This window comes from Hippoglossus hippoglossus, chromosome 1, assembly GCF_009819705.1.
Source record: "Hippoglossus hippoglossus isolate fHipHip1 chromosome 1, fHipHip1.pri, whole genome shotgun sequence".
Lineage (NCBI taxonomy): Eukaryota > Metazoa > Chordata > Actinopteri > Pleuronectiformes > Pleuronectidae > Hippoglossus > Hippoglossus hippoglossus.
In genome coordinates, this window is record NC_047151.1 from 3419297 (window position 1) to 3433496 (window position 14200).

Consider the following 14200-nt stretch of genomic DNA (forward strand, 5'->3'; position numbering starts at 1 on the left):
TGCTGAACACAGTTCCATGCTGGCATGTGATCACATTGGGGAAGCATGTAAAGCTGCTTTCTCAGACTCCACGGCTGCTACTCACTTCAAAATACACAGGACAAAGTGCACGGAAATGATTAATGGTGTTCTAGCACCATACTTTCTAAAAAAGTTGGTCGCAGATGTGGGTGACCAGCGTTTCAGCCTCCTCCTCGATGAGTCCACAGATATAAGTGTCTCTAAGTACCTGGGGGTTGTGATAAGGTACTTTCGTGACACCAAACACACAATTGTCTCAACATTTCTTGGGCTTGTTGAGTTGGAGGAAGGAGATGCCAGATCTATAGCCCGAGCTGTTGTGGCTTTCCTGGAGAAGTGTTGTCTTAAAAAAGAGAAACTCCTGGGGATAGGGACTGACAATGCCTCCGTTATGACGTGGATTAACGATGGGGTCCATAAAGTGCTGAAGGAGTGAGATTTGGAAGTTTAGGGATGCAGCTGATATCAACCCGTTTCAGGAACTTGCCATGGCTGCTGTGTCTGTGTTGTCCTTGCCACACTCGAATGCTGAAGTCAAGAGATTATTCAGCCAGATGAGTGTGGTAAAAAGCAAACTTAGAAATCGGATGTCCTTGCAGACCCTTAACTCCATCCTGTATGTCCGATATGGTCTGAGGCTGTCTGGTGAGGCTTGCTATGAGCACTAGCTGTCTGATAATGTTTTGCAGCTTTTTGGCACATCAGCTGGTTACTCATTTAAGTCAGCTCCCTCAGTTGCTGAACCTGCCATAGAAAGCCTTGACCCAAATGAAGATGACCTACTCTTTCTGTGAGCCAGCACAGAATGTGTGTGTGGAGGGGGGTCTGAAAAACCCCTAATGTCTCTTTTTGGTCCATTCAGATTGTTATTGTTGTCAAGTTAAAACCGTCTATACAAAAAAATGTTTAAAATGTTATAGTTATGGCAAAAAATGTTCATGTTTTACTGTGACTTGTTGTAGGCTCCTAGGTGGAGCATAAGGTTAGAAACTAAACCAAACTTATGAAAACCCCCCCAAAAATGTATAAAATAAAAACTTCAAAAAATAACCTAAGTAACTCTGCCAGTGTCTCTTTTGGGTCACTTTGCCGGTCCCAAGCCCAGATAAAGGAGGAGGGTTGGACGTAGAGCTAGCAATTCCATTTACTTTTTTTAAATCATCATCGTATCAGGCCAGGTGTGTGTGTGTGTGTGTGTGTGTGCTCCCAGATAGAGCACACACACACACTTGCCCCGGGGCTCCGCCCCCGCTCACTCGCTCGGAGAGATGCACAGTGAGATCAGAGCTCGGAAGAGAGGGCAAACTTGCTCTTTTGATAGTAAAGGTCACCTACCCCTGCACAATATGGACAATACATTGCCTCACGAACAGGGGCTTGCTTGTTAGCGCTGTTTATTCAGTTTAACAGGAAAACACGGCATGTCTCTAGCTCAGACCATTGAGGAGTCATGACGCTCTAAAGACAACATGATATTTGAGATCGTATACGGCCCAGTGGGTCTCAGAGGGTTAACAGGATACATCTGCAGTAATAAAGTTTATTATTTATTAAAATAAACCAAAAACGTTTACAGTTTAGCAAATTTTCCAAGATCACTGACGGACACCAACTTTAACAACTCCAAACTGCGCCAGCAACAACAAACGGACGTGTCCATCACTTTTAGCTGTCCTCTGGAAACACTTCCCTTGTCGTTTTCTGTATTTGCTGCGCATTTCTGTATTTGCTGCGCGTTTCTGTATTTGCTGCGCGTTTCTGTAATGTCTTGTGTTGTGTTGTGAAATTGATAAAGATGTTTTCTTACTTTGCTTGTGTTTTGTCCACTTGCATGTGTTTTCTTTAGTTGCAGTGCGTTGAGCTCTCAGGGCCACCGTATTACGCAACAAAAGAAAAGGGAAAGTGTGAGGGAAGAGATACATTACATATTACGGAAACGCCCACATTTAAAAAGTGCACAGGGAGTGTTGCACATAGGGTACATAAGTGTCAAGCAGGACCATCTTTAGCCTTGAGAAGATTGATGTGGAAGATGAAAGACCAGCGTCATATTTTCCTGCTCACCTACATGGTGGCGCTTGGTAAGAAAATAATATTTCCTACATTTATCGGACAGAATTTCTCCACGAGATAAAGGGGGTTTGTGCTCTTTGTGAGTTTTGGAGAAATGTGGGAGAATGTGTATTTGAGTATTTCAGGCTTGAAACTAATAGATTTTTTTTGGCATTTTACCCCAAAAAATCTATTTTATGTAAAGTTGCAAAACCTTATAAATGGACTCTTTCAACTTGAATATTTGTTGCTGAGCAGATATAGTTGGGTAAAATGGGTTTTGAGGGCTTTTAGAAAATAGCTGCCTGCTGCTATTCTTGGAAACGACACTTTTCTGGTGAGAGAGAACAAAACAGCAGGGGTCTCATTTATAAAACAGTGCGTAGGATTCATACTAAAAGTGTACGTACGCACAAAAGCCGGAAATGGCGTACGCCAAAGAATATTCCGATTTATAAAACCGTGTGCACGCACACCTGAACGCAACGTTCGCTTTATAAATCACAGTCCACCTGGAAACGTTCGTACGTGGATCTGCCTCCAAATCCGACCTCCACACGCCCACTTTCAACCATAAATGGTCAATGCAAAGCACGTCATGAATATTAAATGATGCTGCTGACCAATGGGTTTCCACCGTGAGTCCTGACGGAGTCACGGCATCAAGCGATGAGAAGAGGAAGCGAAACGTTCTGACACTGACGTCGAGGTGTTTGTTAGTGAGGTGGAGGTGAAGAGCGATTCATGGGACAGCAGTGATGTCACTAATAAAGAAAATACACTGATACTCTGCTGCTGCTGCTGTGGATAATACAATGTGTGAGAGTGAAGACGATAGAAAGAACCGAGCCTGAAATAAAAAAAGATCCAATTCAAAGGTGGAGGCAAAAAAAACCACACTCATTTGAGGGAACTTGTTGTATCTCATGTTCGTATTTTAATCATCCAAAACTGCAGGATTATTAAATTCAGAGACAGCTGTGATGTCCTCAATCTATAGAATTTAATAGAATTATTATTATATTCTCGTGTTTGTACTGGGATGGTTCGGTTCCGTCGGTCGATCTGTGTGATACTGGACTCAGTGCAGCTCAGAGATCACAGATCACAGATCAATAGAATCTATATCAGCTGACCCCTGAGCTGGGCGGTGGATTCTCTGTGAGTTTGTTTACGACACCTTTCTATTTATACACAGTCATTTGATCTAAAAAAAAATGTAAAAGATGATTAGTACAGCTTCAAGCCTACATAAATAGACAAGAAAAAACATCTTTTAAAAGCTCTACTTATTTGACAATACATACATCACATAATAAAAGGGCAAATAAAGATAACAAAGAATGGAAGGTTCTGGTGAATCCAGACTTCCTTGAACATTTGCAATATTCATATCCTCCCAAATCAATGCTGCGTGCATTTAAGGTTTAATTGTACATCGAGGTCAACAATTGGAAAATTTGAGGAGAAGAAAGTAGTTTTTTCTGCTTTTCATGCTGTGAACGTTACTTTTCACATCTACAGGGGGTAATATTGCATGTGTGAAAAGTCAAGAAGATCATATGATGCCAGTGTCAGTTCAGCCGAAGATCAGTTTTGAAAATGAAAAGGAACTGTCACCATTTTATTTGCAGTGGGTTTGGACAAGGAAGAAGATGTAGAAATGCAATTGATTTTTCTGCTGCATTAATTCTGATCCTTTTTTTAACTTTTATTGTGAGACTGGCTGTGATATTAGAGAGCAACACTATGTTACAGTATACTATGTATATCAAACTATCCAGGTAAGTATGTAAGTGTGTGTTCGTGTTTTAGGAAATAAATATGAATATGTGTAAGAGCATGATGTTGGATGGATATGAAACCATTTGCCTCAGATGCACTTGGGTATCATTTTACTTTCTATCTACTTTTTCTTTGATAAAAATTGAATATGATCATTTGTGCAGAATCTTTTGTTAAATCTGAAAAAATAATTGTGTAGAAACACTGTAGACCTATAGTAGATCAATGTTTTCTTAACTGTAGTGTTGAGGCTGAACAAAGTTTAAATACAATATTTAAACTGTCGAATATTACTACTACCGAATTAGATTAAAGAAAAAAGAATTAGAAGAAAGATTAGAAGAAAAGTAATTTTTTTTTAATTGCAGCCGCCCCTCTTTCTTTGGCTTTCAACATTGATGCAACAAATCCCGATGTCTATGCTGGTGAAAAGAAAGATTTCTTTGGATACAAAGTGCTTCAGTTCATGTCTGGCACAAACAAAGGGTAAGTTTGCATGTTCAACCTGGAGGTTCAGTTGATTATTACTGTTGCTGATATCGCCATAATCCTTATGACTCAAGAAGTAGATGCGGAAGATAAATGAGGTTAACTTCTACTGCAGAGGTGTGAAGAACTGTTGATCACTTTGACGGATGCATCCAGATTTTGCTGTTCAGCACACAAGCATGACTTCACATCCTGCTTCGCACAGAGAGCATTTTCTTTGTGTTGAAATGGTGCTGCTCCTGCCACCGTGATTACTTCAATGGTTCAAATGACTGTTTTCATGGTTGTTCACCTCGTTCTCAGGATAATCGTCACTGCGCCGCTGCAGCTCAATGGATCTGGAGGAGTATGCAGACCTGACCAAAACCAAAGCACCCAGTGTTTCAATGCTGAAGGTATATAAATACAGTGTTGAATACAGTCAATGTTACACAATTAACCACACACAAAGTACACTTCTCAACAATACAGAAATATGGACTTGATAATGTAGCTGAAATGTTTTGCATTATTCTAGTACTAATTAAATGCTACTGTTTCAGACATTACTGTGAAAAACGAAACATTACCAGTGAAGCTCCTCGGCATGTCGATCGCCGCAGACTCCACAAGCTCCCAGTTCATTGTAAGAAAACCACAAAGGCCAATAATAAGATAAAACCATTACAAATCAATGCGATGAATCTAATTTCCTTTACCTCTTATGTTTGGACTTAGGTTTGCAGCCCAAGTGTAGCCCATGAATATAATGAAAACTCCTATCTGAACAGTGTGTGTTACAAGATGACACATAGTCTTCAGACAATCTCCTCTTTCACTCCTGCTTTCCAAGGTAAGAGATGACGAAAGACTGGAAATGTCTCCATTGCTCACATCTTGTTCTTCATGTTTTTGTCCAAACAAACAATTTCTTTATTCTGCATATTTCTTTTCAGAATGTACCAACAAGACAGTGGACCTTGTCTTTCTTTTTGATGGATCAGGCAGTATGTCCGGAGCTGAGTTCAACAAAAATAAAGATTTCATAGTGGATATAATGGACAGCCTTAAGAACACATCAATCAAGGTCACTGCTCCACTGCAACATAAAAGAGTTCATGACTTTTATTTGTTGAATTATATACAAATAGTGTTATGTTAAATTGTATTGTGTTGTCTGTTTCATGCATTTTCCAGTTCTCAGCAGTTCAGTTCTCCTCAAACCACAGGACGGTATTTGACTTCAACGGCTATCAAGATGGCAGCGCTCTTGGAAAACTTATGAACGAACCCCACATGGAAGCGCTGACCAACACACATGGAGCCCTCGAATTTGTGATGTGAGTTCAGTGACATTAAACAAACAGTTTCAAACTCTCAATCTGGGATGTTCAAGGAATCATGTTGACATTACTGTTGAGGGATATCACTCAACATCAGAGCTGGTCCAGTGCCGCATTAAGATCATGAGCATGTTATTTAAGTTATAATCACTGATTTATTCATATTTATAAATGGAGTTTTGTTTATTCTGAGCATTTAAAAAAACACTTTGCTATTTGTTTGTTTCAGGAAAAATATCTTGGAAAACCCAGCTGCAGGTGCCTCTCCTGATGCAATTAAAGTTCTGGTAATAATCACAGATGGCGATCCCAGTGACAGAGACTATGGAATTATTGAAGAATATGATGACAAACAGATCATTCGCTTTGTCATTGGGGTAAGCTGTGATTTGATGTTTTATTACTCTCTTATTTATATTACTAGTTCACTTGTTCTCTTGTCCTGTGTTCATACTGCTGAGCTACTGTTCAAGTGTGTGGTTTATATACTGTATATATAGGGTGAATTCGGGTAATATGGGATATTTCTTTCATTTTGACTTCTGCTACTTATTCCCGAAGAAAGAATGGAGCATGGAGATATCATAGAGGAGACTTCTAGTGTTCTTTGTGCCAAAAAAGAAAATCCTGCCTGAATTTGATAGTCTGCGACAGGTCCCTTGGTAACCTGGGACATTTGTATTAGGCTTTAAAAAAAGGCCTGCAGTTATAATTTCATAAATTGCATGTCGGCTATTACAGAGGTCTGTTAAGTAATCCATCTTCAGACCCAAGTTCACAACTTGTAAAACCAAAAGCGCTGCAGTTCAGCTTGATATAAAGCATTGCAGCAACAAAACCAACATTGTGCTTTAACTCTAAAGACAAACTCCTAAAAAGGAAGTGATTCTGTGAATGTTACTGCTGTGAATGTTTGCCTCAGTTCATCAAAATGATCTGATGGTGGTTTTGACCCATGGTTTACTTCGGTTGCTGACTGCTGCTGTTGTTTATCAGAGGAATTAGACTCTAAGACTTAGAGGAAGACGTGTTGAATCTGGTCCACAGACTGAGGGCGCACTGTCCCGCCCCTTCTGACTGCTACAGAGTGCTGGTCACCTGTTTATCCCATTTTTATTCATATTGAACGCATTGCGTGTCCAAATTCCGGTTGACAGGATATGCATTCTACATACAGACAGACATTCAGCTCATGGAACTCCTACTGAGATGCACAATTGCACTTCTCAGAAAAGAACTGAAATGTTTTACCAGCAGCGCTAAAGTGTTTCCTCTTTAAATGGTAGTGTAACAATCATGTTAGAGCTCAGCCTTTCAGCCTGTGCTGTTTCTCTTTACGACCTCAGACTTAGACGTGGGTCATAATATGAAACTGCATTCTGATTTCAGGTCAGAGATGCTAAGTTAGAAAAATTCACAGCCATTGCTTCAAAACCAGCAGACCAATATACCTTCAAAATCGAGAACTACAACGGACTGAAAGGAATACTGGAAAAGTTTCAAAAAAGGATTTTTAAAATGGAAGGTGATATTGGATATTTTTCTTTCCTCTCTATCAAACAATGTTATAACAAAAACCATAGCCTATATACACCAATACTAGTGAACTAGTTTTGTTCCATATTAAGGCTCCAGTGTGGCTCGGGGAGGAGACTTGACGGATGAAATGGCTCAGAGTGGATTCAGTGCTGTCTTCTATAACGTGAGTAAAGTGAAAAAAGACAAAAATCTGAGCACATTCAAAATCACAGTGCTTTCTATACACAGGTGCAGACAAACAGTGTAGTTAATTCCCTCCTGAACAAAGCAGCTGTCTTGTTGAGGGACCACTGTTTACAATCTTCCATTGTTTTTTCTGGATGAAACAACAATTCTCTACTGCCTCAGTGGACCAACCAGTTTGACAGCAGTAGTTCTGACTGAGGAGTCGACATAGCACCCACTGGTAGCTCCACTTTTCTCTGTGCTCTGACTAGACTTGCATTTTTCTGTTGACAGCATATATTGATCCTGGGTTCAGTGGGCTCAAAGAGCTGGGGGGGCTCTCTCCAAGAGTTCCATGAAGGAAAAGAAACAAAAATTGAAGATCCACCAATGAAGAAGGACTCCTACATGGGTAAAGTCATGTACAAATCATTACCATATCACCTGCCCCTTTATTAAAATAGTTTAATTTGGCAGGAGACATGCAAAGGTAAATGGCGATGTAACTGACAGTTAAAATAGCTTTGTATTGTAAAGCACTGGGCTTCTTAAAAATGAACATTTCATGTGAGTGACATTTCGTGTTGCAGGATACTCCATTTCTGTTGGCAAGAGGGACACTGCTTCTCTATACTTTGCGGGTGCACCAAGATTTGAGCACACAGGACAGGTCGTACTTTTCAGACGTGATGGTGGTAATTGGGCCGCAGCCCAAACACTAAATGGTACCCAGGTAGGTATACTGTCTTGAAAAGGTTGTTTATAATATGAGTTATCGAAACATAATAACATAAACGTTTAGCGTGGTAATTCTGCTAAATCTGCCACTGCAAGTTAACAAACGTCTTTTTGTTATGCAGCCCTTAGAGGCCGTCTCAATCCTTTTTTGGGTCATTTCTCATTAAAGTAGCTGTTCAATGAAGAACACGAATGTGTGCAAGGTGCAGGTTTACTTTCACCTTTGAGACAGCTTTGCTAGAACCCCTCAGATATGCATCTACTGCAGCATTTACTTTACAAAGTTACTCAGAAAGCTTCATTTAACAGGTGACCAGGCCCTGTTAGTAGTGTTTTTCATTAAGCAATCAAGGACATCAGCTAAATCATCGTGCAGCAAAGTTGCACTATTTTTGAGGTTTTGGAGAGGAAACCAGAAAACTCCCTTGCACTGGCCACTCTTTTTTTTTTTTTTGTAAACGTGTGAGAAAATGACAGAGCTCTTGGAAGCACAATACATGATTATCCTTACTCTACTCAAATACATGTAGGTTTTTCAAAAATGTTTTAGCAAGTGCATGTTTAGACACTTTGCATTTGTATGCCCCACATTTTCAGATTGGCTCCTACTTTGGTGCAGAGCTGTGCTCAGTAGATATCGACTCAGATGGTAACACTGACTTCCTGTTGGTGGGAGCTCCCCTGTTCTATCAGCCCCATGAGAAGAAAGAAGGCCGGATCTATGTCTACATACTGTCTGAGAAGGTGGGGGCAGCGATAAAGCTTCACATAAACTGTGATGCTTCTTATTTTTTTCCTTCACTTTTTTAATTGATGCATTTGTTTTCATAATGAATTGACTTCTACAGATGCAACTGGAAATTGTACTAAATGTGACAGCACCATCCATGGGCAGATTTGGCACCACCATTTCCAGCCTTGCGGATCTTAATGGAGACGAACTCCGAGACGTTGCCGTTGGAGCCCCCCTTGAGGATGATAACAGAGGGGCTGTGTACATCTACCTTGGTGACAGACACAATGGCATACGCAGCACTTTCAGCCAGGTGAGCCTGAGAAAAACTTGACATAATATATCTTTGTCATCACTGACATGCTGTGGGTAGATTCATCAACCACACATTGACCAGTAGTGGATCAAGGAAACCCAGTGAATACAGCATTAAGATGAACCACAATTTCACCAGGTCAAATCCACCATGGGGACGTTTGTTGAATCTTCCTAATTTCCTGTCATCTCCATACTGTCTGTCAAAATCATAAGACTAAGAGTTTGACAGATATGTATTTATTCCCCATTACACAGTATAAAAGTGTCTTTTGAATAAAACAAAAACTCACATCTTCTAAAGGACATGATTTATTTGAGGACGATATTATCATCAGAACATTTTTCAGTTGTTTCAGCTATAACTTCTAAAACTTTTGTATTTAGTTTAGTTAATTTCAAATGTTTTAAAAAGATCTCTATGGAAGCCGCCATGTTTCTTGTCGTAGCCATGACTGGACAAAATAAACACCCTTTGAGTTTTTATGAAAACTGAAGGTTAACACAGGTTTTGTTTCATGTTTGGAAGGGGGGGGTGAGGTGAGGGGTATTCAGCACATGACACTTCACCACTAGATGTCACTAAATTCTACACACTGCAACTTTAAATTCCACCAGATCCATGAGTTTCAATGCATGTGACTTTAAAATCTGATTATCAGATTGTTCCTGATATCCAACATTATGTACGATCCTAATGGCTCTTTTTTGGTAGTGAGCATAGTGGCTGCAGTGTGGTTTCGTAGATGTTGCCCCATCTATCGAGCATCATCTGTTTCCACCACTTCTCTAATGAGTAACTTAGAATTTGTAGGCAAACCGTGCACACTTTCAATTTTCCAATCTGTTATTCCAGAGAATCATGGGACAGGAAATTAGACCTGAGATGAGATTCTTCGGACAGGCCATTGATGGGGACATTGACCTCGGAGAGGACGGACTTCCAGATATTTTGATTGGATCACAGGGCATGGCTGTTGTCTTGAGGTATGGATACTGTGTACGTTAAAGGTTCAGTGTGTTAGATTTAGGTGAAAGGATCTATTGGCAGAAATTGAATATAAAATAATCCTAGTGATGTTTTCACTAGTGTGTTTCATCTAAATTGTACGAATCATTGTTTTATTTACCCTAGAATGGAACCTTTATATTTAAATACTTTATATTTACATTGGAAGCGGCTCCTCTCTACAGAGGCCGCCATGTTTTTTACAGTAGCCCAAACTGGACCAACTAAACACTATTGAGTTTTTATGACAACTGAAGGTTACCACAGGTTCTATGTCATGTTTATAAGGGGAGGGTGGGGTGAGGGGTATTCAGCTGCAACATGCAACGTCATCACTAGATGTCACTAAATACTACACACTGAACCTTTAAGAGTATGGCCAAGTCTGAATCAGAATCAGATAAAAAGGGTTTTTTTGTGACGTGCATGCTCTATGGCTAAGTGTGTACAATTGCTCACAAATCACTATACAGAAAGAGTTAACACCTTACCTGAGAACCTACTAAGCACTATAAGTAACCAGATCAATACTGTGTTTTTTATGGTACATGACGAGGCTCTACATCGCAGAGCTCTACAAGCCCCTGAACCTTGAGAACATATTAATAAATGTTATAGATAAAAGAAATTAGAATATCAAATCTAATTTCACCAGCAGTGTTTTCATCCAGGCAGGTGTAAAGCAGGACTAAAGGCACTAATATCAACCGTCTCCTATACGACCTACCAAAATATGATTCAACTCTATGCAATAGTGTACCATCATCCTTTAGAAATAAGCGTCTTGTAATGGAAATTGACTTAATAACTGAGCCCATTGTCTATTCATGCCTTGCAGAAGTTGATCCTGAGGTCATCTGAATTCTAGTGACCTTTGCTTTAGTCTGTGCTTGGACTGTGCTTGTCCTTTTTTTGAAGAACTCGGCTGACTGACACAACACCCTAACCATACATGATACTATTTCCTCTCTAACACATTTAGGATGGACCTTTACAGACTATATGTTCCAGTCACAGAACAAAACATTCACCCCCCCCCCCCCCCCCTGTGTATTTTTGGGTCAGGAGGTAACCCACACACTTCACTTTTCATCTCACTTGCAACCTCCAACTTGCCTGTGTGATCCTTTCTGCAGAAAGCTTACAAAGACAACTTGTCTCTGCAACTTGACCAATTTCCACCACAGTCTAATAATACATTTTTTATTTCTTAAAATTAATTTAATACATTTTAATCTTTAATTAATATCTTTCAGGTCCCGTCCTGTCTTCAACGTCATCGCACATCTCTCTTTTCTTCCTGAGGAAATAAGCACTGAGAAGATTAACTGTGTGGACAAAACAGATGAAAAGTTACCCATGGGGACCTTAAAAGTCTGCTTTGAAATGGTAGAAAGCACAAAGAGCAAAGCCGGTAAGGACCGGAGCCAATGAACTGATTTATTAAGAGCTGCTAATAGTGCACACCCTATCACTGAGGTACTTTAATCTTGCTGTGTGTCCTTATAGACGTGATGAGCTCAGGACTGAACATCTCATACATGCTTAATGTGGATCCAGTGAGACAAACCTACCGAGGTTTCTTTGGAAATGACAAGACAGCCAGGAGTCTTACTTCCACCTGCAACCTGACGGCTAATGAAACTTGCTTCAAGCTCCCTGTCAACATGCCTGTATGGAGACCAATTCATTCACACTCATACTCTACACATATGTTTTAGAGCACCTACCACCTATATATAAATATCATCCATGTCGCTACACTGTACATTGCTTCCATAACCAACACCAGTGGTTCTCAAATTGGGATCAGAGGACCCTGGGGGGTTGATGGAAATTCGCTCATTACAATGATCATGATATATGGGTATTCTGTGTTGACAATCATTTTAATACATGTTGAACGTCTTTCTAAGAAATGTTTTTAGTTCTCACAAAATATGAAAAGTAGGCTGTGTCTAATTATTCCAAGGGACATGTGTGAGGATCACAGGGGTCCTTGCTATCAGTATGGAAATCTGCTGCATGCTTTAGTTTACTTGTTTTCTGTTGTTGTTGTTATTCAAGCTCAAATACTCACCGACCCACCTCTCCATGTAGCAATACCTTTTTTGTCACATCATGATACATTTAACTGATAAAACTGGACTCTCAAGTCACATACCAGTAACACTAGCCGTCAAAATCTTGTACATTTATTTATTCTTTTCTCATCTTCATGCTGAAATCAATTTCTAAAATGAAAAATCTCTGCTTTGTGAATATGTCTTCAACAATATGCAGATGACTTCTCTCCCTTTCTCATAGAAATGTCTGAAAGACACTTTTTCACCCATCAGCATCAAATTCAACTTTTCCCAAGTCGACAGTGAGAGTGCGAGTGCCGCCCTGAACGTGGACAGCAGAAGGTCGGATACTGTTGAGGTATGTGCACTGCAGATGGCTGCAGGCCGTCACATAGAGTTGTATCCTTACAGACTTTCTCTTAACAGGTTCCAAACCAAGGTGAAATGGATGTTCCACAAAATCCTCCAGATTTTAAGCATATTTAAAATTATCAGATATACAAACCGGAGTGGAAATGCTGAAATATAATGGGAAAAAAATTACGAATGATTGTGGTGGAAAAAACAATTCTATCGATAAAAGCAAAATGTGACGTGGACTTTTTGAATAAATCATGAATCAAGTGACTTAAACATTCACACAAGCTTCTGCTGAGGAGACAGGAACATCAACATATCTGTGTGGAGCAATATGAAAACTTTATAGTTCCTCAATTCGATACATGAAATAAACATAAAGGCCATACATCAAGTTTTCTAAACCTTTTTTTGTACTGTTCATGTTAAACTCAAATTTTTTCATTTGCATGTTCCGTTTTACAAATTGAAAAATGTAGTGCAACTATCTGCTTCCTGCCCTGTATTTTCAAATAAGCAGCAATCTCTTTTTTACAGGTTCCCTTTGAAAAGTAATGTTTCCAACACAAGCGTGGTTGCTTCAAGAGGAAGACGTTTTATGAAGAAGAGGAGACAGATGTTGTTCTTCAGGCTGACACTCCATATGAGAACATATAATGCAAAAAGTGCAGCCCATCCCCTGCAGGAGGCGCACAAACTGTCTTTAAAAACTAGGCAGGACTTGACGCTGACCTCATGATATGACCCGCCCTCTCTCTCTCTCTCTACCATCTCACAACTTGACTTATTACATCATATTCCTGTTAAGAAATAATTTTAATAAGCATGCATCATACACATATCTTACATATATGCACAGCATACAAAGTTTGTGGTGGAGTATTGATGAATGGTACTCATTGTTCAAAATGTAATTTACATACTTTACAATGAGAAAAAATAAAATGTTCATTTTATTTGGCTTAATAAACCAGCATCTTTCCTGTCTGAATATGACTTTTTTTACATCAGAATCTTCAAATATAATTGAACTAATTAAGTCTTTAGTATCTTATCTTCCAATATTTTATCTACACAGAACAAAAATAAGATTTGTGGCACAAAAGTTTATATATGGCATTCCACTGTAGAATAAAAGAATTTCAGTCTTATAGTTTCAAACAACTTATGCATAAGAAAGCTTGTAAGTTTGAAATTGTGTACCCCCTATAAACAGGGTTACCAGGACTGAGCACACAGCAAGGGAGAATGTAAACAAATGCATTACACACACACTCACATTTACCAGCTTATCAGGGCGTTTGTATTTTAAAAAGTAAATGTACCTAATAAACTGGCAATAAATACGAACGTAGCAGCAATATTGTTTGGATACACTGATATGATTCAATCAAAACCTTTGGCAAACATATACGATAAGTAAACAGGTTTGATTGTCACTCTAAAACATCCAAATAAAATGTAAACACAGGTTATAGAGATCAGGAGCTTGGGCTTTGATTCAGATAATAACTACATTCACTTTCACTGTTTCAACATTGGTGCTAAAAGAATAAAAGATTTAGATTTTCAAGAATGTTAGAGAGATAAAACAAAAGTAAGTCCAATG

At 39.3% G+C, this 14200-nt stretch overlaps 1 protein-coding gene across 1 annotated transcript; it reads left to right on the top strand.

Moving 5' to 3' along the window:
- The first annotated feature begins 2025 nt into the window (after positions 1-2025).
- Positions 2026-13248, top strand: LOC117771419 (integrin alpha-L-like). Its single transcript, XM_034601725.1, is given in 19 exon segments — positions 2026-2102; positions 4227-4344; positions 4651-4742; positions 4890-4972; positions 5065-5179; positions 5283-5413; positions 5524-5666; positions 5899-6046; positions 7059-7194; positions 7298-7371; positions 7668-7785; positions 7964-8106; positions 8709-8855; positions 8960-9157; positions 10016-10146; positions 11425-11582; positions 11678-11841; positions 12476-12592; positions 13129-13248. Coding segments are annotated over 19 exon segments (2394 nt in total). The 5' UTR covers positions 2026-2044.
- The last annotated feature ends 952 nt before the right edge of the window (positions 13249-14200 follow it).